This window comes from Oncorhynchus gorbuscha, linkage group LG25 (assembly GCF_021184085.1).
Source record: "Oncorhynchus gorbuscha isolate QuinsamMale2020 ecotype Even-year linkage group LG25, OgorEven_v1.0, whole genome shotgun sequence".
NCBI lineage: Eukaryota > Metazoa > Chordata > Actinopteri > Salmoniformes > Salmonidae > Oncorhynchus > Oncorhynchus gorbuscha.
Genome location: NC_060197.1, coordinates 43,459,664 through 43,483,312, shown reverse-complemented (window position 1 = coordinate 43,483,312; position 23,649 = coordinate 43,459,664). Strand labels below are relative to the sequence as shown.

The 23,649-nt window shown below is 44.8% G+C and overlaps 1 protein-coding gene across 2 annotated transcripts in view; it reads left to right on the top strand.

Moving 5' to 3' along the window:
* arap2 (ArfGAP with RhoGAP domain, ankyrin repeat and PH domain 2) overlaps window positions 1-23,649 on the top strand; it is a 253,179-nt gene that overhangs the window by 220,447 nt on the left and 9,083 nt on the right. Inside the window, exons 26-31 of one of the 2 annotated variants that reach the window (XR_006834916.1) lie at window positions 278-395; window positions 14,398-14,526; window positions 15,594-15,733; window positions 19,543-19,625; window positions 23,392-23,427; window positions 23,603-23,649. The exon at window positions 23,603-23,649 is cut by the window's right edge and continues 139 nt beyond it. Coding sequence is in view for 1 of the 2 variants with exons in the window: in XM_046328114.1 (XP_046184070.1) it covers window positions 278-395; window positions 14,398-14,526; window positions 15,594-15,733; window positions 19,543-19,625; window positions 23,392-23,427 (506 nt within the window). In the remaining variant the exon portion in view is untranslated. The remainder of the gene's footprint in view (window positions 1-277; window positions 396-14,397; window positions 14,527-15,593; window positions 15,734-19,542; window positions 19,626-23,391; window positions 23,428-23,602) is intronic. The other variant, XM_046328114.1, reaches the window with a different exon arrangement.

The following is a 23,649-nucleotide window of genomic DNA, read 5'->3' as shown; positions in this document are numbered from 1 at the left end:
TGTTTCCTCTCCTCTCTCTAACATCGTTGTGGTTGTTTCCTCTCCTCTCTCTAACATCGTTGTGGTTGTTTCCTCTCCTCTCTCTAACATCGTTGTGGTTGTTTCCTCTCCTCTCTCTAACATCATTGTGGTTGTTTCCTCTCCTCTCTCTAACATCATTGTGGTTGTTTCCTCTCCTCTCTCTAACATCGTTTTGGTTGTTTCCTCTCCTCTCTCTAACATCGTTGTGGTTGTTTCCTCTCCTCACTCTAACATCGTTGTGGTTGTGTTGTGGTAGTTGTCTCCTACCATGACGTCAGACGAGCTGGCAGAGTCCACGCTGGTTACGAGGAACGTGGTCACCAACCCGGTCGACCTCTGGACCACGTTCGAGGTCATTGAGAACGGAGAACTGGGTATGTGACAACAAAGAGATGATCAACTGGTCATTAAGGTCACTACATACATAGAAGCATTTCTTTCATGTCTCCAGGTTTCTGAAGTCAGAAAAACATCTGGTTTCACTAATTGGTTGGATAAATGAAATATGTAAATATGTAGACAGTGCTGTAAATAATATTGGGAAGAAGGGAAATGTCTTTGCTTATTCCCCTCTCAACATTTTTTTTCAATCTTTTCAAACCAAATCAAATTGTATTCGTCACATACACACGGTTAGCAGATGTTAATATGAGTGTAGTGAAATTCTTGTGCTTCAAGTTCCGACAGTGCAACAATATCTAACAAGCGATCAAACAGTTCCCCAACAACTACCCGATACACACTAATCTAAAGGGGGTGAATGAGAATATATATGTATAAATATATGGATGAGCGATGGCCGAGCAGCAGGTTTGGAGCGAGTGGTCGCATCGGCGCTTCGCTCCGCTCCCGCAGGTAGTATAACTTTTTACATTTCATTATATTTCATTATAGCACAACGGTTTGATTTGTCTAATCCTAGCAATTTCTTCTCAGCTAGCTACATAGCCGTCTTTGTATCAAAGATAATTGCGTAACTATCGTATTTCGCCGTCCTAACGTAGTCTTCACTAGCCAGCTAGCTAACGTCCACTGATTAGCTGCACTGGGAAAACTATTACACTCAACTCAACGACTTGATTAGTGTAGTGTTAGCTAGCTACACAGCTGTCTTTGCTGTCTTCGTATCTTCGTTCCAAGATAATTGTGTTGTTTAGGTTTAGAGTGTGTAGTCTTAGAGTGATTATCTTAATTTACCGAGGTTAGCTAGCCAGCTATTTGTCGTCCTTAACGTAGGAGACTCTGCTAGCTAGCCAACAGCTAGCCAACGCTAGCCAACGTCTTCTGAATAGAACTCAACAACCCGGTCGCATTCACAGGTAGTATCACATTTTCATTTCATTTCATCAACAACGGTTTGATTTGTTTGATCGTAGCTAGCTACTTAGCTAGCTACATAGCCGTCTTTGTATCAAAGATAATTGTGTAGTCTAGAGCGATTTTCTAGGTTAGCTAGCCAGCTATTGTCGTTCTTTTAACGCAACGTAACGTAAACAACACTACTAGCTAGCCAGCTAGCCCCGAACAGCAGCACTGTAGAAACTATTACACTCAACGGAACGACTTGATTAGTGTAGTGTCAACAACGCACCCACTGCCAGCTAGCCTACTTCAGCAGTACTGTATCATTTTAATCATTTTAGTCAATAAGATTCTTGCTACGTAGCTTAACTTTCTGAACATTCGAGACGTGTAGTCCACTTGTCATTCCAATCTCCTTTGCATTAGCGTAGCCTCTTCTGTAGCCTGTCAACTATGTGTCTGTTTATCCCTGTTCTCTCCTCTCTGCACAGACCATACAAACGCTCCACACCGCGTGGCCGCGGCCACCCTAATCTGGTGGTCCCAGCGCGCACGACCCACGTGGAGTTCCAGGTCTCCGGTAGCCTCTGGAACTGCCGATCTGCGGTCAACAAGGCAGAGTTCATCTCAGCCTATGCCTCCCTCCAGTCCCTCGACTTCTTGGCACTAACGGAAACATGGATCACCACAGACAACACTGCTACTCCTACTGCTCTCTCTTCGTCCGCCCACGTGTTCTCGCACACCCCGAGAGCTTCTGGTCAGCGGGGTGGTGGCACCGGGATCCTCATCTCTCCCAAGTGGTCATTCTCTCTTTCTCCCCTTACCCATCTGTCTATCGCCTCCTTTGAATTCCATGCTGTCACAGTTACCAGCCCTTTCAAGCTTAACATCCTTATCATTTATCGCCCTCCAGGTTCCCTCGGAGAGTTCATCAATGAGCTTGATGCCTTGATAAGCTCCTTTCCTGAGGACGGCTCACCTCTCACAGTTCTGGACGACTTTAACCTCCCCACGTCTACCTTTGACTCATTCCTCTCTGCCTCCTTCTTTCCACTCCTCTCCTTTTGACCTCACCCTCTCACCTTCCCTCCCTACTCACAAGGCAGGCAATACGCTCGACCTCATCTTTACTAGATGCTGTTCTTCCACTAACCTCATTGCAACTCCCCTCCAAGTCTCCGACCACTACCTTGTATCCTTTCCCCTCTCGCTCTCATCCAACACCTCCCACACTGCCCCTACTCGGATGGTATCGCGCCGTCCCAACCTTCGCTCTCTCTCCCCGCTACTCTCTCCTCTTCCATCCTATCATCTCTTCCCTCCGCTCAAACCTTCTCCAACCTATCTCCTGATTCTGCCTCCTCAACCCTCCTCTCCTCCCTCTCTGCATCCTTTGACTCTCTATGTCCCCTATCCTCCAGGCCGGCTCGGTCCTCCCCTCCCGCTCCGTGGCTCGATGACTCATTGCGAGCTCACAGAACAGGCCTCCGGGCAGCCGAGCGGAAATGGAGGAAAACTCGCCTCCCTGCGGACCTGGCATCCTTTCACTCCCTCCTCTCTACATTTTCCTCCTCTGTCTCTGCTGCTAAAGCCACTTTCTACCACGCTAAATTCCAAGCATCTGCCTCTAACCCTAGGAAGCTCTTTGCCACCTTCTCCTCCCTCCTGAATCCTCCTCCCCCTCCCCCCTCCTCCCTCTCTGCAGACGACTTTGTCAACCATTTTGAAAAGAAGGTCGACGACATCCGATCCTCGTTTGCTAAGTCAAACGACACCGCTGGTTCTGCTCACACTGCCCTACCCTGTGCTCTGACCTCTTTCTCCCCTCTCTCCAGATGAAATCTCGCGTCTTGTGACGGCCGGCCGCCCAACAACCTGCCCGCTTGACCCTATCCCCTCCCCTCTTCTCCAGACCATTTCCGGAGACCTCCCTTACCTCACCTCGCTCATCAACTCATCACTGACCGCTGGCTACGTCCCTTCCGTCTTCAAGAGAGCGAGAGTTGCACCCCTTCTGAAAAAACCTACACTCGATCCCTCCGATGTCAACAATTACAGACCAGTATCCCTTCTTTCTTTTCTCTCCAAAACTCTTGAACGTGCCGTCCTTGGCCAGCTCTCCCGCTATCTCTCTCTGAATGACCTTCTTGATCCAAATCAGTCAGGTTTCAAGACTAGTCATTCAACTGAGACTGCTCTCCTCTGTATCACGGAGGCGCTCCGCACTGCTAAAGCTAACTCTCTCTCCTCTGCTCTCATCCTTCTAGATCTATCGGCTGCCTTCGATACTGTGAACCATCAGATCCTCCTCTCCACCCTCTCCGAGTTGGGCATCTCCGGCGCGGCCCACGCTTGGATTGCGTCCTACCTGACAGGTCGCTCCTACCAGGTGGCGTGGCGAGAATCTGTCTCCTCACCACGCGCTCTCACCACTGGTGTCCCCCAGGGCTCTGTGCTAGGCCCTCTCCTATTCTCGCTATACACCAAGTCACTTGGCTCTGTCATAACCTCACATGGTCTCTCCTATCATTGCTATGCAGACGACACACAACTAATCTTCTCCTTTCCCCCTTCTGATGACCAGGTGGCAAATCGCATCTCTGCATGTCTGGCAGACATATCAGTGTGGATGACGGATCACCACTTCAAGCTGAACCTCGGCAAGACGGAGCTGCTCTTCCTCCCGGGGAAGGACTGCCCGTTCCATGATCTCGCCATCACGGTTGACAACTCCATTGTGTCCTCCTCCCAGAGCGCTATGAACCTTGGTGTGATCCTGGACAACACCCTGTCGTTCTCAACCAACATCAAGGCGGTGGCCCGTTCCTGTAGGTTCATGCTCTACAACATCCGCAGAGTACGACCCTGCCTCACACAGGAAGCGGCGCAGGTCCTAATCCAGGCACTTGTCATCTCCCGTCTGGATTACTGCAACTCGCTGTTGGCTGGGCTCCCTGCCTGTGCCATTAAACCCCTTCAACTCATCCAGAACGCCGCAGCCCGTCTGGTGTTCAACCTTCCCAAGTTCTCTCACGTCACCCCGCTCCTCCGTTCTCTCCACTGGCTTCCAGTTGAAGCTCGCATCCGCTACAAGACCATGGTGCTTGCCTACGGAGCTGTGAGGGGAACGGCACCTCAGTACCTCCAGGCTCTGATCAGGCCCTACACCCAAACAAGGGCACTGCGTTCATCCACCTCTGGCCTGCTCGCCTCCCTACCACTGAGGAAGTACAGCTCCCGCTCAGCCCAGTCAAAACTGTTCGCTGCCCTGGCCCCCCAATGGTGGAACAAACTCCCTCACGACGCCAGGACAGCGGAGTCAATCACCACCTTCCGGAGACACCTGAAACCCCACCTCTTTAAGGAATACCTAGGATAGGATAAGTATTCCCTCCCCCCCCCTTTAAGATTTAGATGCACTATTGTAAAGTGACTGTTCCACTGGATCTCATAAGGTGAATGCACCAATTTGTAAGTCGCTCTGGATAAGAGCGTCTGCTAAATGACTTAAATGTAATGTAAATGTAAAATAGATGGTAATGTTAGATATGTAAACATGATTAAATTGGCATTATTTAAAGTGGAATTGTTGAAAGTGACTAGTGATCCATTTGTTAAAGTGGCCAGTGATTGGGTCTCCATTTAGGCAGCAGCCTCTCTGAGTTAGTGATTGGGTCTCCATGTAGGCAGCAGCCTCTCTGAGTTAGTGGTGGTTGTTTAGCAGTCTGATGGCCTTGAGATAGAAGCTGTTTTTCAGTCTCTCGGTCTCTGCTTTGATGCACCTGTACTGACCTCGCCTTCTGGATGGTAGCGGGGTGACCAGGCAGTGGCTCGGGTGGTTGTTGTCCTTGATGATCTTTTTGGCCTTTTTGTGACATCTGGTGCTATAGATGTCATGAAAGGCTGGTAGTTTGCCCACAGTGATGTGTTGTGTAGACCGCACCACCCTTTGGAGGGCCTTGCGGTTGATGGCGGTGCAGTTGCCATACCAGGTTGTGATACAATACGACAGGATGCTCTCGATTGTGGATCTGTAAAAGTTCATCAAGGTTTTGGGTGACAAGCCAAATTTCTTCAGCCTCCTGAGGTTGAAGAGGTGCTGTTGTGCCACACATTTCAGTTTGTCGGTGATGTGTACGCCGAGGAACTTCAAACTTTAAACTTTCTTCAGTGCAGTCCCTTCGATGTGGATCTTCTCCTTAGTTTTATTGACGTTGAGTGAGAGGTTGTTTGCCTGACACCACACTCAGAGTGCCCTCACCTCCTCCCTGTAGGCTGTCTCGTCGCTGTAGGTAATCAAGCCCGCTACTGTTGTGCCTTCTGCAAACTTGATGATTGAGTTGGAGGCGTGAATGCCCCCGCAGTCGTGGTTGAACAGGGAGTATAGGAGGGGGCTGAGCACGCACCCTTGTGGGTCCCCAGTGTTGAGGGTCAGCGAGGTGCAGATGTTGTTTCCTACCTTCACCACCTGGGTGTGGTCCGTCAGAAAGTCCAGGACCCAATTGCACAGGGTGGGGTTGAAGCCCAGGGCTACCAGCATTCTTACAGTGGTTCCTCCTTTAAAAGTTGCGAGCTTTACAGCGCAGGACTTAGAGGTAACCAGCGTCACGGCTTCATTACTCCAGACCACCACAAGCGGGAGATAGAGCACTCATTATGCATTTGGGTCCCAAGGTTTTTATATGACCAATCATATCGAGTGGTTCCAATGACGAATTTCACACTTGCCACCTGTCCCTGATGACTTCAGCAAAGTTGGCTGACAAAACATTACGGGGAAGCAAATGTATGTAGTTATAACGTCATAACGAGTCAAGCAAAAAAATTGGGAGGAATATGTTAGTTAATGTAGAGACAAACGATTGTGCATATTTTTTGACATAATGTTAATTTACGAAAATCGCTATTTAATTTAAAAAAAAAATAATTAAGCCATATTCAATACCAGGTGTATCAAACTCATGCATCATAGCAAGCAGGGAGCAGGTTTCGAACCCTGAACATTCTAGCCTGATGTTCAGCACGCTAACGACTGTGCCCAAATGTATTAATTGGGGTTGGTGCCGATTGCGGCTAAAAACACTTTGTCAATTGGAATTTTTTTACGTGGGAAGGGGAAAAAAATCAGTATTATTAGTTTTTCACAAACATAGCAGGATGGGCTATTAGCTGAACAATATTCTATTCAACCTTTACTAAAGAATTGTCTAATAGCCAAGCTACAGTTGAAGTTGGAAGTTTACATACACTTAGGTTGGAGTCATTAAAACTCATTTTTCAACCACTCCACAAATTTGTTGTTAACAAACTATGGGTTTTGCAAGTCGGTTAGGACATCTACTTTGTGCATGACACAAGTCATTTTTTCAACAATTGTTTACATACAGATTATTTCACTTATAATTGACTGTATCACAATTCCAGTGGGTCAGAAGTTTACATACACTAAGTTGACTGTGCCTTTAAACAGCTTGGAAAATTCCAGAAAATGATGTCATGGCTTTAGAAGCTTCTGATAGGCGAATTGACATCATTTGAGTCAATTGGAGGTGTACCTGTGGATGTATTTCAAGGCCTACCTTCAAACTCAGTGCCTCCTTGCTTGACATCATGGGAAAATGAAAAGAAATCAGCCAAAATTAGAAACCTGCACCAGTCTGGTTCATCCTTGGGAGCGATTTCCAAATGCCTGAAGTACCACATTCATCTGTACAAACAATAGTACTCAAGTATAAACACCATGGGACCACGCAGCCATCATACCGCTCAGGAAGGTGATGCGTTCTGTCTCCTAGAGATGAACGTACTTTGGTGTGAAAGGTGCAAATCAATCCCAGAACAACAGCAAATGACCTTGTGAAGATGCTGGAGGAAACAGGTACAAAAGTATTTTTATCCACAGTAAAACAAGTCCTATATCGAAATAACCTGAAATTACGCCCAGCGTAACCTGAAAGACCACTGAAAACTCAACCTGAAAACCTGAAATAGCACTGCTCCAAAACCACCATTAAAAAGTCACATTACGGTTTGCAACTGCACATGGGAACAAAGATCATACTTTTTGGAGAAATATCCTCTTGTCTGATGAAACAAAAATATAACTGTTTTGTCATAATGACCATTGTTACGTTTGGAGGAAAAAGGGGGAGACTTGCAAGCCGAAGAACCCCATCCCAACCGTGAAGCACGGGGGTGGCAGCATCATGTTGTGGGGGTGCTTTGCTGCAGGAGGGACTGGAACACTTCACAAAATAGATGGATTCATGAGGTAGGAAAATGACATGGATATATTAAAGCAACATCTCAAGACATCAGTCAGGAAGTTAAAGTTTGGGTCTTCCAAATGGACAATGACCCCAAGCATACTTCCAAAGTTGTGGCAAAATGGATTAATGACAACAAAGTTAAGGTTTTGGAGTGGCCATCAAAAAGCCCTGACCTCAATCCTATAGAAAATGTGTGGACCGAATTGAAAATGTGTGTGCGAGCAAGGAGACCTTCAAACCTGACTCAGTTACACCAGCTCTGTCAGGAGGAATGTGCCAAATTTCACCCAACTTATTGTGGGAAGCTTGTGGAAGGCTACCTGAAATGTGTGACCAAAGGTAAACAATTTAAAGACAATGCTTGCAAATACTAATTGAGTGAATGTACATTTCTGACCCACTGGGAATGTGATGAAAGAAATAAAAGCTGAAATAAAGCATTCTCTCTACTATTATTTTGATATTTCACATTCTTAAAATAAGGTGGACAGGGACAGGGACTTTTTACTTGGATTGATTGTCAGGAATTGTGAAGAACTGAATTTAAATGTATTTGGTCAAGGTGTGTGGAGGTGGCTCTGGATAGACCGGACCGTGCAGGCGCACTGGAGCTCTTGAGCACCGAGCCTGCCCAACCTTACCTGGCTCGATGCCCACTCTGGCCCGGCCAATACGAAGGGCTGGTATGTACCGCACCGGGCTATGCACCCACACTGGAAATACCGTGCGCTCCATAGCATAACACGGTGCCTGCCCGGTCTCTCTAGCCCCCCGGTAAGCACAGGGAGTTTGCGCAGGTCTCCTACCTGGCATAGCCATACTCCCTGTAAGCCCCCCCCCCCCAATATTTTTTTGGGGCTGCTTTTCGGGCTTCCATCCGCGTTGCCGTGCTGCCTCCTCATACCAGCGTCTTTCCGCTTTTCCCCGCCACCAGTTCTTCCTTGGGACGGCGATATTCTCCAGGCTGAGCCCAGGGTCCTTTTCCGTCTAATATCTCCTCCCAAGTCCAGAAGTCCTTTGATCGCTGCTCCTTACGATTAACAGGGAGAGTTGGCTCAGGTCTGACTCCTGACTCTGCCACTCTCTCCCTGAGCCCTCCCCCAAAATATTTTGGCGGGTGACTTTCGGGTTTCTTTCTGCGCCGCCGTGTCTTTCTCTTCGACTCCATTCTTCTATAGCCCTCTTCGCACTGCTCCAGCGAAGCCCAGGCGGGCTCCGGCACTCTCTCTGGGTCGACCGCCCACCTGTCTATTTCTTCCCATGTAGTATACTCCATACCTCTGCTGTCCATAACGTCTTCCCATGTCCATTCTCCGAATAATTAATCATCCTTTCGCTGCTTATCCTGTCGCTGCCTGTTACCACGCCACTCGGTCCGTGTGTGGTGGGTGATTCTGTAACGGCGTTCTTCGTTTGTAGAAAGAGAGTCGGACCGAAATGCAGCGTGGTGGTTACTCATGTCTTTAATGAATGAATCGCGATACATAAAATAACTTATACAAAAAGCAAAACAACAAACGGAACGTGAAACCTAATTACAGCCTATCTGGTGAAACTACACAGAGACAGGAACAATCACCCACGAAATACAAAGTGAAACCCAGGCTACCTAAATACGGTTCCCCATCAGAGACAACAAGAATCACCTGACTCTGATTGAGAACCGCCTCAGGCAGCCAAGCCTATACTAGACACACCCCTAATCAACCACAATCCCAATGCCTACAAAAACCCCAATAGGACAATACAATAACCCCATGTCACACCCTGGCCTGAACAAATAATTAAAGAAAACACAAAATACTAAGACCAAGGCGTGACAACAATACTCTTTCAAAATGCAGATGTTGATGTAGTTATGGATCCATAACAAATTACTATGGGAATAAATATCACTGATTTACAGAAATATTGGAACAAACTTGTCTAATGAAGGCAAACAATGTAACAAATTTTAAAGGAGGAACCACTGTACATAGCTATTCCTCTAGTCCAGATGGGATAGGGCAGTGTGCAGTGTGATGGTGATTGCATCGTCCGTGGACCTGCGGTATGCAAACTGAAGTGGGTTTAGGGTGGCCTGTAAGGTGGAGGTGATATGATCCTTGACTAGTCTCTCAAAGCACTTCATGATGACAGAAGTGAGTACTACGGGGTGGTAGTCATTTAGTTCAGTTATCTTTGCCTTCTTGGGCACAGGAACAATGGTGGCCATCTTGAAACATATGGGGACATTCAACTGGGATAGGGAGATATTGAATATCTCAGTAAACACACCAACCAGCTTGTCTGCGCTTGATCTGAGGACGCGGCTAGGGATGCCGTCTGGGCCAGCAGCCTTGCGAGGGTTAACACATTTAAATGTTTTACTCACATCGGCCATGGAGAAGGAGAGGGGGGGGCAGTTCTTGTTAGCGGGCCGCGACGGTGGCACTCTATTATCTTAAAAGCGGGCAAAGAAGGTGTTTAGTTTGTCTGGAAGTGTGATGTCGGTGTCCGTGACATGGCTGGTTTTCTTTTTGTATTCCATGATTACCTGTAGACCCTGCCACATACGTCTCGTGTCTGAGTCGTTGAATTGTGATTCCACTTTGTACCTGTATCAGCATTTCACTTGTTTGATTGGCTTGCGGAGTGAATAACTACGCTGTTTATATTCAGCCATGTTCCCAGACATCTTTCCATGGTTAATGCGGTGGTTTGCGCTATCAGTTTTGCGCAAATGCTGCCATCTTTCCACGGTTTCTGGTTAGGGTAGGTTTTAATAGTCACAGTGGGTACAACATCTCCAATGCACTTCCTTATAAATTCACTCAGTCAGTGTATAGGTCGACATATTCCAATCCACGTGATCTAAACAATCTTGAAGCGTGGATTCCGATTGGTCAGACCAGTATTGAATGGTTCTAGTCACTGGTGCATCCTATTTGAGTTTCTACCTATAAGACGGTAGGAGCAAGATGGCGTCGTGGTCGGATTTGCCGAAGGGAGTTAGAGTAGCAGTGGTTGAGTGTATTACCCCTACACGTAGTGCAATCAATATGCCGATGGAAGTTTGGTAACCTTATTCTCAAATCAGCTAAAATAAATGCAGCCTCAGGATATATGGTTTCCAGTTTACATAAAGTCCTGTGAAGTTCCTTTAGTGCCGTCTTGGTGTCTGCTTGAGGGGGAATGTGCACAGCTGTGACGATAACTAACTAGAATTCTCTTGGAAGGTAATATGGCCGTCATTTGATTTGGGAGGAATTTTAGGTCGGGTGAGCAGAAGGACTTGAGTTCCTGTATGTTGTTATGATTACACCATGAGTCGTTAATCATGAAGCACACACCCCTGCCCTCCCTCTTCCCAGAGAGATGTTTATCTCTGTTGGCGCGATGCATAGAGAAGCCCGGTGGCTGAACCGTTGCCTTCCTGAGAGAGCCATGTTTTCGTGAAACAGAGAATGTTACAATCTCTGATGTCCCTCTGGGAGGCAACCCTTGTTCGAATTTCGTCTACCTTTTTGTCAAGAGACTGGACATTGGCGAGTAGTATACTCGGGAGCGGTGGGCGACGTGCACTTCTATGGAGCCTGATCAGGCTGCATCTGCCCCTTCTGCGGTGCCGTTGTCTTGGGTCGGCTTCTGGGATTAGATCCATTGTCCTGGGTGGTGGTCCAAAACAGAGGATCCGTTTCGGGAAAGCCTGGTCGTAATGTTGGTGAGTTGACGTTGCTCTTATATCCAATAGTTCTTCACGGCTGTATGTAATAAGACTTAAGATTTCCCGGGCTAACAATGTAAGAAATAATCCATTAAAAAAAATACAGCATAGTTTCTTCAGAACGTGAAGAGAGGCGTCCATCTTTGTCAGTGCCATCTTTTCTCCTAACTGAACTGTCATCTGTCTGTACATTGAATTAGAGATGGATGTCATCTGTCTGTATATCCAATTAGTGAGAGATGGGTGTTTGACACCCAGGACACTGTTTCAAAGGCTGTTCTCATTCAGGTCACATTTTCCTCTTCTCAAGGCCTCATGATCAGAAGATTAGGCTGTTGAAGTATCTCAGTTATGAACCAGTGTATGCAGTAATATCTCAGTAATGAAGTAGTGTATGCAGTAATATCTCAGTAATGAAGTAGTGTATGCAGTAATATCTCAGTAATGAACCAGTGTATGCAGTAATATCTCAGTAATGAAGTAGTGTATGCAGTAATATCTCAGGTATGAACCAGTGTATGTAGTAATATCTCATTAACTAACTGGTGTATGTAGTAATATCTCATTAACTAACTGGTGTATGTAGTAATATCTCATTAACTAACCGGTGTATGTAGTAATATCTCAGTAATGATCTGGTGTATGTAGTAATATCTCATTAACTAACCGGTGTATGTAGTAATATCTCAGTAATGATCTGGTGTATGTAGTAATATCTCATTAACTAACCGGTGTACGTAGTAATATCTCATTAACTAACTGGTGTATGTAGTAATATCTCATTAACTAACTGGTGTATGTAGTAATATCTCATTAACTAACTGGTGTATGTAGTAATATCTCATTAACTAACTGGTGTATGTAGTAATATCTCATTAACTAACTGGTGTATGTAGTAATATCTCATTAACTAACTGGTGTATGTAGTAATATCTCATTAACTAACTGGTGTATGTAGTAATATCTCATTGACTAACTGGTGTATGTAGTAATATCTCAGGTATGAACCAGTGTATGTAGTAATATCTCATTAACTAACTGGTGTATGTAGTAATATCTCAGTAATGATCTGGTGTATGTAGTAATATCTCATTAACTAACCGTTATATGAAGTAATATCTCATTAACTAACTGGTGTATGTAGTAATATCTCAGTAATGAACTGGTGTATGTAGTAGCATCTCAGTAATGAAGCGGTGTATGTAGTAGCATCTCAGTAATGAACCGGTGTCCATGGCTATAGAAGTGATGAAATCAGCTCAACGTCAGTCAGTTGATGATACTATGGTGATTAATTAATATCATCGTCGTCATCTGTCATAAATTAGCCATTTCCTCTTTTCTTGAATCGCGAGTTGAGATCATTTATATACTGTAACACCTCTGCATTTAGTGGGAGGGGTTAATGACGAATAATAATTAATGGATTATCGTTCTAGTATAATTAGCTGGCATTGCTGTGTACTTTTCACCAGTTCACAGAGAGTTTGCGTGTTCCCCTCTTCAAAGTTAGCCTTGGTCAGGATTTTCCTTTGCCAAACAACAAAACAAAATGACGGGGAACACGGTGAACATAGAGCATATTTGATGATGGTTCAACATTTTTCCCTTGCTGGAGACAACAGATTTTCTATTGCGTTTGAAACATCCCAGATCGCTTAGCTGTTCAAAAGCTGCTGTCGTGACACATTTTTATGCTAATGACTGATAAGGGGGAAAGGGGAAGAAGAGTAAGTGTTAGATAATTACGCGTTTTGATGGTTAAACCATAGATAAACAGTGTTATCGGTGGCGATTGGGGAAGCTAATATTTGGGTGTGAGAATGAATAACTATTTCCTTTCGCCTGAGTCTGCACAGATCCCAGAGAAAAGATTAGCTACTGTGTTCTAAATAAATTACACACCCGGGACTATTGTTTGTTTCCCTCGGATATGAAAAACTATTAACAGGGTGTGCAGAAATTGAAAAAATACAGGTGGGTGGGGGGGGGCACACGTGATTTTAGCTGTTGGTATGTACTAATATCCTGCTCACCAATCAGGGCAAGATAATAGGCCTATTTTGCACTTGAGTGTGTTTTCTAATCATGTTCAGGTTTGCAGAGGATAATTTAACTACGCAATTATAAAAGTCGGGGGAAGGAAAAACAACAACCTATTGATAATGGATTTTTCCTGATGGCGTTTTAGACAGTTAAAGTTCCGTGATAATGAAGATTGTGCAATCGTTTTTTTTTTTTGGGGGGGGGTGTACAGCTGAACCACATCGGTCAGGATTGTGTTGAAAACATTGTAAACTGCGAGGGTAATATTGCTCTGACTAGCTGACACAACACTCTGAATACCAGACACAACACTCTGACTAGTAGACACAACACTCTGACTAGCTGACACAACACTCTGACTAGCTGACACAACACTCTGACTACCAGACACAACACTCTGACTAGCAGACACAACACTCTGACTACCAGACACAACACTCTGACTTGTAGACACAACACTGACTACCAGACACAACACTCTGACTAGCAGACACAACACTCTGACTAGCAGACACAACACTCTAACTAGCAAAAACAAAACTCTGACTAGCAGACACAACACTCTGACTAGCAGACACAACACTCTGACTAGCAGACACAACACTCTGACTAGCAGACACAACACTCTGACTAGCAGACACAACACTCTGACTAGCAGACACAACACTCTGACTAGCAGACACAACACTCTGACTAGCAGACACAACACTCTGACTAGCAGACACAACACTCTGACTAGCAGACACAACACTCTGACTACCAGACACAACACTCTGACTACCAGACACAACACTCTGACTAGTAGACACAACACTCTGACTACCAGACACAACACTCTGACTAGCAGACACAACACTCTGACTACCAGACACAACACTCTGACTACCAGACACAACACTCTGACTACCAGACACAACACTCTGACTACCAGACACAACACTCTGACTTGTAGACACAACACTCTGACTTGTAGACACAACACTCTGACTTGTAGACACAACACTCTGACTACCAGACACAACACTCTGATGTATTTTGTCTTTGTAACAGAACGCCCATTACACTACAAAGAGAAGGTTCTGGAGCAGGTGCTGGAGTGGAGCACTCTTGATGACCCCAGCTCCGCCTTCCTCGTCATCAAAAAGTTTGGAGAACACAAAATGGCAGACACTCTCCCAGGTACAACATGCAGTTAGATGGATGACATCTGAAAGCACCGTCATGCTCACAATATAGCTGAGAAGGTGTCAAATCAGCTTTTGTACTCCAGCATTTCACACTGACAATGGCACTGATTGAGCTAAAAGGCGTCTGTTTCTATGAGCACAGTTTCCTTATTGAGAGAATTTTCCACACAGATACACAATACTGTACTAACCTTGATGGATGCTAAGAATGAAAGATTTACTCTCTCTCTCTCTCTCTCTCTCTCTCTCTCTCTCTCTCTCTCTCTCTCTCTCTCTCTCTCTGTATCTCACTGTCTCTCTCTCTCTCTCTCTCTCTCTCTCTCTCTCTCTCTCTCTCTCTCTCTCTCTCTCTCTCTCTCTCTCTCTCTCTCTCTCTCTCTCTCTGTATCTCACTGTCTCTATCTCTGTGTCTCTCTCTCTCTCTCTGTATCTCACTGTCTCTATCTCTGTGTCTCTCTCTCTCTCACTGTATCTCACTGTCTCTCTCTCTCTCTCTCTCTCTCTCTCTCTCTCTCTCTCTCTCTCTCTCTCTCTCTCTCTCTCTCTCTCTCTCTCTCTCTCTCTCTGTATCTCACTGTCTCTATCTCTGTGTCTCTCTCTCTCTCTCTCTCTCTCTCTCTCTCTCTCTCTCTCTCTCTCTCTCTCTCTCTCTCAGCATCAGTCCTTTTATCCATTCCATCATTTCAGAACCAACTTATTAATTAATGTGTTATTAGATTAGTATAAGGAACAGCTTAGTAATACATTACAGATTGATTTATTGACGTTATGAACAGTAATTTCTCACCTCTTTCAGCCATTAGTGATATCACTGTACCTGTTAAGAAGGCTATTATTGAACATTTATAACAAGTAACCTTTTCTCATCACGATTTAACCTCAAAGCAAATGAACATTGATGCATGATACTATACTCTACACTATGTCATCAATAGACTCTCACAGCAAATCATACAATCAAAAACATGCATTCATAATTGCGGTGATTTTCTTCCATCTCTCATATACCAAGGGGTGGGGAAGATCTGCTGATTGCATTTTGTTGAATTTCACCTTCAGGCAGGAAGCAAAAACAGTTTATGAGAGGGGAACAGGTGAAGTTCAAGGATGGATCCTCCAAGCTGCTTTCCGGACATAAATTCCAGGACAGATATGTCATCCTCCGAGATGACAAGCTGCTACTGTACAAAGAGATGAAAGTGAGTTGGGGCTCGTGTGTGTGTGTGTTGTATTTGCCTGTGCATTTTCATTCGTTTGGCAATTAAATACTGTTTACAGCTTGCACAAAATGAGGCACTTTTCTGCTTTCAATTGTTCTCCTCATTCGCCAAAAGGAAAGCATCCCCCCCCCATTTACCGTTTAATTTTGATATTAAAGAAACTGGAAACTATCTCCACCCCCACACATAGACACACACACACACACACACACACACACACACACACACACACACACACACACACACACACACACACACACACACACACACACACACACACACACACACACACACACACACACACACACACACACACACACACATCAGACAGAGAAGTGTTCCAGTATGTGAATTACCCCCCCAGCTGCCCGGCTTTATGTTAGAACCAGGACACAGGACTGTACATGGTGTGTGTGTGCAGTGGCAACAAGCCTCCCCTGCGGCCCCTCTCTTAGCTCCAGATGTGGTTTGTAAAGGAGTGTGAAGACGAGTTAATAATGGATGGAGGTGGATGGAAGGAGAGATGAAAGGGGGGGGGGGTGGGTTCTTTGAATGAAGGCTGTTCTTTCCTTAATTATTGTAATATCAGGCTGCTTTGCAATGTGGCTTATTACCACCCAAAGAAGATTTAAATTAGCAGTGTAGCGGAAATTTAATTGATATTCTGAGAGGCGTTTCTTTTTTTTTGTGTTTGTGTGTGTGTGTGCGGCGATAAGCAAATGTTAAGTGTTGGATAGGTTGGTGTCAGGCAGAAGAGTAATGTCTAAGGCCCGGAATTGCCAGGGACCTCACGATACGATAATACTTAGTTGCCGATACGATATGTATTGCTATTCGATACTGTGATTTTTTTCGCTCGATGTTCATAAAAATATTGCTCACTATACAGTATGTATGTATATATGTATAGTATGTATAGTATGTATATATGTATAGTATGTATGTCTGCTCCAGAGAGACGAGAGAAGATAACCGACCGCCTCGATTCGGTCTTAAGTAGCAACATTTTCATTTTTTTAAATTTCTTACATTGGATCAAATGAGAGACTCAGAGCTAGAAAATCATACACAGCAGTTGAGGAACAATGAGAAAGTAATTCAGCTTTGAAAGTTGCTAAACTTGTAAACCTGCCAAGAGAGGGCCGTCCAACAAACCTCACAGAGAGGCAACAAAGAGACCAAAGATAACCCTGAAGGAGCTGCAACGCTCTATAGCGGAGAATGGAGTATCTGTCCATAGGACCACTTTAAGCCGTACACTCCACAGAGCTGGGCTTTACAGAAGAGTGTCGAGGAAAAAGCCATTGCTTATTAAGGAAAAAATAAGCAAACACGTTTGGTGTTCGCCAAAAGGCATGTGGGAGACTCCCAAAACATATGAAATAACGTACTCTGGTCAGATGAGACTAAAATTTTGTTTTTTGGCAATTAAGGAAAACACTATGTCTGGCGCAAACACAACACCTCTCATCACCCCAAGAACAACTTCCCCACAGTGATGCATGGTGGTGGAAACATCATGCTGTGGGGAAGTTTTTCAGCGGCAGGGACTGGGAAACTGGTCAGAAATGAAGGAATGATGGATGGCGCTAAATACAGGGAAATTCTTGAGGGAAACCTGTTTCAGTCTTCCAGAGATTTGAGACTGGTGCGGAGGTTAATCTTCCAGCAGGACAATGACCCTAAGCATACTGCTAAAGCGACACTCGAGTGGTTTAAGGGGAAATTGAGAATATGTGGTATGACTTAAAGATTTCCGTACACCAGCAGAACCCATCCAACTTGAAGGAGCTGGAGCAGTTTTGCCTTGAACAATGGGCAGAAATACCAGTGGCTAGATGTGCCAAGCTTATAGAGACATACCCAAGAGATAGTTATTCACTTTGGGGGGGTGAATAGTTATGCACGCTCAAGTTTTCTGTTTTTTTGTCTTATTTCTTGTTTGTTTCACAATAAAAAATATTTTGCATATTCAAAGTGGTAGACATGTTGTTTAAATGGAATGATACAAACCCCCCCAAAAATCTATTTTAATTCCAGGTTGTAAGGCAACAAAATAGGAAAAATGCCAAGGGAGGTGAATACTTTTGCAAGCCACTATACAAAAAAATTGTCATAGCTGTAGTATGAATCTGCAGTTAGCTAAAGCTAACAAACTAGGTTCAATGTTAGCTATCTAACATTGCTATAACTAGCAATGCAAATGAATTTCAGATTCTAATAATATGAATACACAGATCATAAATGCAACTTTAGCTAGCCTACCAGGAAGCTAACATTTGTTCGCTAACTAGTGTTATGCTTTAACTTGCAATAAAAATAACTTCCCAACATAATTTGAAAATAATATCTGAAAATGTAGCTAGACTCTCATGCGTATACATGGGTGAATGCGTCACGACAGACTGGAACCATTTAATTCTGTTTTGTTTGTAGCTACATCTCGTTTGGCCAGCATTCTGTCAAGTCACTCCGGTTCACATTGCCCATGGCGTGTGCAGAATGTAGCCCATCCCCTTTTCCAACTGATCTGGCGATAGTTTTTGTAGTTCTCGATGGCTAACGTCATATCTTTCAAAATCGGCACAACGCATACTGAACAGCTCACATTATAGATAGAAGCATGGTAGACCAATCCAAATTCATCTCCCGGCATGTCCAGCCCATCCATTATCTCAGCCAATCATGGCTAGCGGGAATGTTCCTGCCTTTTTCTATGGCTAAAACAACTAGCAACGTAATTGAACAATGTTAGTGGTATTTATGGATGTAATTCAAGTTTGTTATTAAGGCAAATTAAAGTTCACATGTTCCAGAAGGCATTTCTGTTCCAAAACACATTCTGATTAAAAAATGTGTTTATGTTCAAATCCTGGGAATTATCTCCTGTGAAGTATCTCCTGTGATGTAGTGATGTGCAGAGACACACATTGAGAGAGAGACACACAGAAAGAGAGAGACATACAGAGAGAAAGACACACACAGAGAGAGAGACACACACAGAGACACACACACACACACACACAGAGAGAGACACACACAGAGAGACACACAGAGAGAGAGAGACATTTATAGAGACACCGAAAGAGACACACAGAGAGAGACACAAAGAGAGTCTAGTCTCCTGAAACGAGTCACAAATTCATTTTGATCAGTCGGAAATTAAATTTCCCGAAAACACGTTGGCTCACTATTTAAAAAGAAGTTGGAGAACAACCAATAAGATGACAAATACAGGATGTTTGGTGCAGGTACAGCTGACTAGCGCAAGCTAACGATACTTACAATAGCAAAATTAAAATTAATTAATACAGGATGTTTGGTGCAGGTACAGCTGACTAGCGCAAGCTAACGATACTTACAATAGCAAAATTAAAATTAATTAATACAGGATGTTTGGTGCAGGTACAGCTGACTAGCGCAAGCTAACGATACTTACAATAGCAAAATTAAAATTAATTAATACAGGATGTTTGGTGCAGGTACAGCTGACTAGCGCAAGCTAACGATACTTACAATAGCAAAATTAAAATTAAAATGGTTCATCTGTCTTTATTTATTTATGATCTACTATTGGAGTCAATTATCGCTACTATATCGTCCAAAAATATATTTTTATTTTCCTCCATCCAATTATTCTCTGGTCGTGATTGTTTTTGGAAAGCGTATGTTTCGACTGCCTGTCTTTTTGAGACTCCGACACTTTTGCAAAAAAAAATGCTCTTGCTATTTGGATTGCTTGAAACGGCCTACTTCCCTTGTCTGACTTGACTTCCTGTTTGTCCAAGAGCACTAAGCCAGAGAGAGAGGTCCCACTGAAGTTAGTCAAGTGTTACCTTGGACTGAAGAAGAAGCTCAAACCACCCACCAGGTAAATATCACTGATACGTAATCACATATACCTTATCAAAGTATAAATGATATATCTAAGTGTTATTAAGATAGATTATCTTTATTAATACCGGTCTTCTTTACTGTGTTATTTTGTCTCTCATGATGTGAGTTCCTCATCCCCGAAAATATGTAAAGCCTTCTCTATTTGTTCCGAGTGCCTCAACATCAAAGCTATTCAAACCACTCCTAACACCCTCACAATAACAACATTGACTAAATGTACACTGGACAAAAATATAAACGCAACATGTAAAGTGTTGGTGTGATATTTCATGAGCTGAAATAAGAAATCCCAGAAAAGTTCCATACTCACAAAAAGCTTATTTCTCTGAAATGTGTTGCTCAAATTTCTTTATATCCCTGTTAGTGAGCATTTATTCTTTGCCAAGATAATCCATCCACCTGACAGGTGTGGCATATCAAGAAGCTGATTAAAAAGCCTGATCATTACACAGTACCAATTTTTGGCCAGCTTCCTCCGAACGGAGAAATATTGCTGCCACTTTATTTTATTTTCCTAATCTTGTATTATTGTAATTTATAACTCATGTCAAGCCAGCTGCATTTTTGTGGGCATAAGAAGGAGAAGATGGCACAAGCCAACCCAATGTTTCATGTTACCCAATTAAAAAGCCAACCCAATGTTTAATGTTACCCAATTAAAAAGCCAACCCAATGTTTCATGTTACCCAATTAAAAAGCCAACCCAATGTTTCATGTTACCCAATTAAAAAGCCAACCCAATGTTTCATGTTACCCAATTAACATTTCTGATAATTTTTGGGAGGAATGGAGGGAGTCAAAGAGAGACTGGGAGGAATGGAGGGAGTCAGAGAGACTGGGAGGAATGGAGGGAGTCAGAGAGACTGGGAGGAATGGAGGGAGTCAGAGAGACTGGGAGGAATGGAGGGAGTCAGAGAGACTGGGAGGACTGGAGGGAGACAGAGAGAGAGAGAGAGAGAGAGAGAGAGAGAGAGAGAGAGAGACTGGGAGGAAAGGAGGGAGTCAAAGAGAGAGAGAGAGAGAGAGAGAGAGAGAGAGAGAGAGAGAGAGAGAGAGAGAGAGAGAGAGAGAGAGAGAGAGAGAGAGAGAGAGAGAGAGAGAGAGAGAGAGAGAGAGAGAGAGAGAGAGAGAGAGAGAGGCTGGGAGGAATGGAGGGAGTCAGACTGGGAGGAATGGACCGAGTCAAAGAGAGAGAAAGAGAGAGAGGCTGGGAGGAATGGAGGGAGTCAGAGAGAGAGAGACTGGGAAGAATGGAGGGAGTCAAAGAGAGAGGCTGGGAAGAATGGAGGGAGTCAGAGAGACTGGGAGGAATGGAGGGAGTCAAAGAGAGAGAAAGAGAGAGAGTCCGGGAGGAATGGAGGGAGTCAGAGAGACTGGGAGGAATGGAGGGAGACAGAGAGAGAGAGAGACTGGGAGGAATGGGAGGAGTTAAAGAGAGAGAGAGAGAGAGAGACTGGGAGGAATGGAGGGAGTCAGAGAGACTGGGAGGAATGGAGGGAGTCAGAGAGAGAGAGAGACTGGGAGGAATGGGGGGAGTGAAAGAGAGAGAAAGAGAGAGAGAGACTGGGAGGAATGGAGGGAGTCAGAGAGACTGGGAGGAATGGAGCGAGTCAAAGAGAGAGAAAGAGAGAGTGGCTGGGAGGAATGGAGGGAGTCAGAGAGAGAGAGGCTGGGAAGAATGGAGGGAGTCAGAGAGACTGGGAGGAATGGAGGGAGTCAAAGAGAGAGAAAGAGAGAGAGTCCGGGAGGAATGGAGGGAGTCAGAGAGAGAGAGGCTGGGAAGAATGGAGGGAGTCAAAGAGACTGGGAAGAATGGAGGGAGTCAGAGATACTGGGAGGAATGGAGGGAGACAGAGAGAGACTGGGAGGAATGGAGAGAGTCAAAGAGGGAGAGGCTGGGAAGAATGGAGGGAGTCAGAGAGACTGGGAGGAATGGAAGGAGTCAAAGAGAGAGAGGCTGGGAAGAATGGAGGGAGTCAACGAGAGAGAAAGAAAGAAAGAAAGACAGAGAGAGAGGGAGTCAAATAAAGAGAAAGAGAGAGAAAGAGGGAAAGGCTGAGAGGAATGGAGGGAGTTAAAGAGAGACTGGGAGGAATGGAGGGAGTCAGAGACAGAGAGAGAGAGAGAGAGAGAGAGACTGGGAGGAATGGAGGGAGTCAGAGAGACTGGGAGGAATGGAGGGAGTCAAAGGGAGAGAAAGAGAGAGAGGCTGGGAGGAATGGAGGGAGTTAAAGAGAGAGAAAGAGAGAGATGCTGGGAGGAATGGAGGGAGTCAAAGAGAGAGAAAGAGAGAGAGGCTGGGAGGAATGGAGGGAGTCAGAGAGACTGGGAGGAATGGAGGGAGTCAGAGAGACTGGGAGGAATGGAGAGAGTCAGAGAGACTAGGAGGAATGGAGGGAGTCAGAGAGTCAGAGAGAGCGAGAGTCCGGGAGGAATGGAGGGAGTCAGAGAGACTGGGAGGAATGGATGGAGCAAAGAGGGGCTGGAATGAATGGAGGGAGTCAAACAGAGAGGGGCTGGGAGGAATGGAGGGAGTCAAAGAGACTGGGAGGAATGGATGGAGTCAAAGAGGCTGGGAGGAATGGAGGGAGACTGAGAGAGAGAGAGGCTGGGAGGAATGGATGGAGTTAACGAGACAGCAAGAGAGAGACTGGGAGGATTGGTGTGAGTCAAAGAGAAAGAGAAGGAGGAATGGAGGGAGTTGAAGAGAGAGAGAGGCTGGGAGGAATGGAGAGAGTCGAAGAGACGGAAAGAGACTAAACCACATAGTTAAGAACAGGCCGACCAGACAAAGGGCTTGGATGAGGTTGAATGGGCTGTGTTAGCAAGCAGGGGGTTTAGATAGGATACAGGCTTGGAGGAGGTTGAATGGGCTGGGTTAGTGAGCAGGGAGTTTAGATAGGATACAGGCTTGGAGGAGGTTGGATGGATTAGCTAGCAGGGAGTTTAGATAGGATACAGGCTTGGAGGAGGTTGGTTGGGTTAGCTAGCAGGGGGTTTAGATAGAATACAGGCTTGGAGGAGGTTGAATGGGTTAGCTAGCAGGGGGTTTAGATAGAATACAGGCTTGGAGGTTGGATGGGTTAGCTAGCAGGGGGTTTAGATAGGATACAGGCTTGGAGGAGGTTGGATGGGTTAGCTAGCAGGGAGTTTAGATAGGATACAGGCTTGGAGGAGGTTGGATGGGTTAGCTAGCAGGGGGTTTAGATAGGATACAGGCTTGGAGGAGGTTGGATGGGTTAGCTAGCAGGGAGTTTAGATAGGATACAGGCTTGGAGGAGGTTGGATGGGTTAGCTAGCAGGGAGTTTAGATAGGATACAGGCTTGGAGGAGGTTGAATGGGTTAGCTAGCAGGGGGTTTAGATAGAATACAAGCTTTCTCTCCTCCTCATCTCCTTGGTTTTCTATCTGTTATATCACTGAACTAACCGTGTAGCCATAGAGCTGTGTGTGTGTGGGGGGGGGGGGGGGGGTACACCTTGACTCCTAGCATGAGGGCTAAACATAATAATGAACATTGTGTTCGTCTGTATTTATTAAAAGGATGATTATAAATATATTGATGGTAGTATACTCTTTCCCCTAAGATATTTTACTGATCATCCGAGTTCAGGGGTTTGCATCGTCTTGTTTCCTTTTGACTTGACGTGCGAGATGCGAAAACAACTTTTCATCAGAGTGTGGGTCACCAGTTTGCAGAAAAACGACGTTTAAACCATCTTCTCCCTTTCCTTTAATAGCTGGGGTTTCACCGTCCACACAGACAAACAGCAATGGTGAGTGCTTTTCACTGCTTTTCAATTTCAATAATTCAAAACCTTCACCCTCCTCTTCTGTCGTTTTCATCAAAGTTTGACAGAACAAAAATAAGAGATTGAAGACCGTATGATTTCTCCACCAGATTTGATTAATCAGATGTTTTACACTGTTATTTTCCCTCTTCAACCACAGATCCAGGATCAGATCCTAACCTCATATGCATATCCTTTACCATTAGG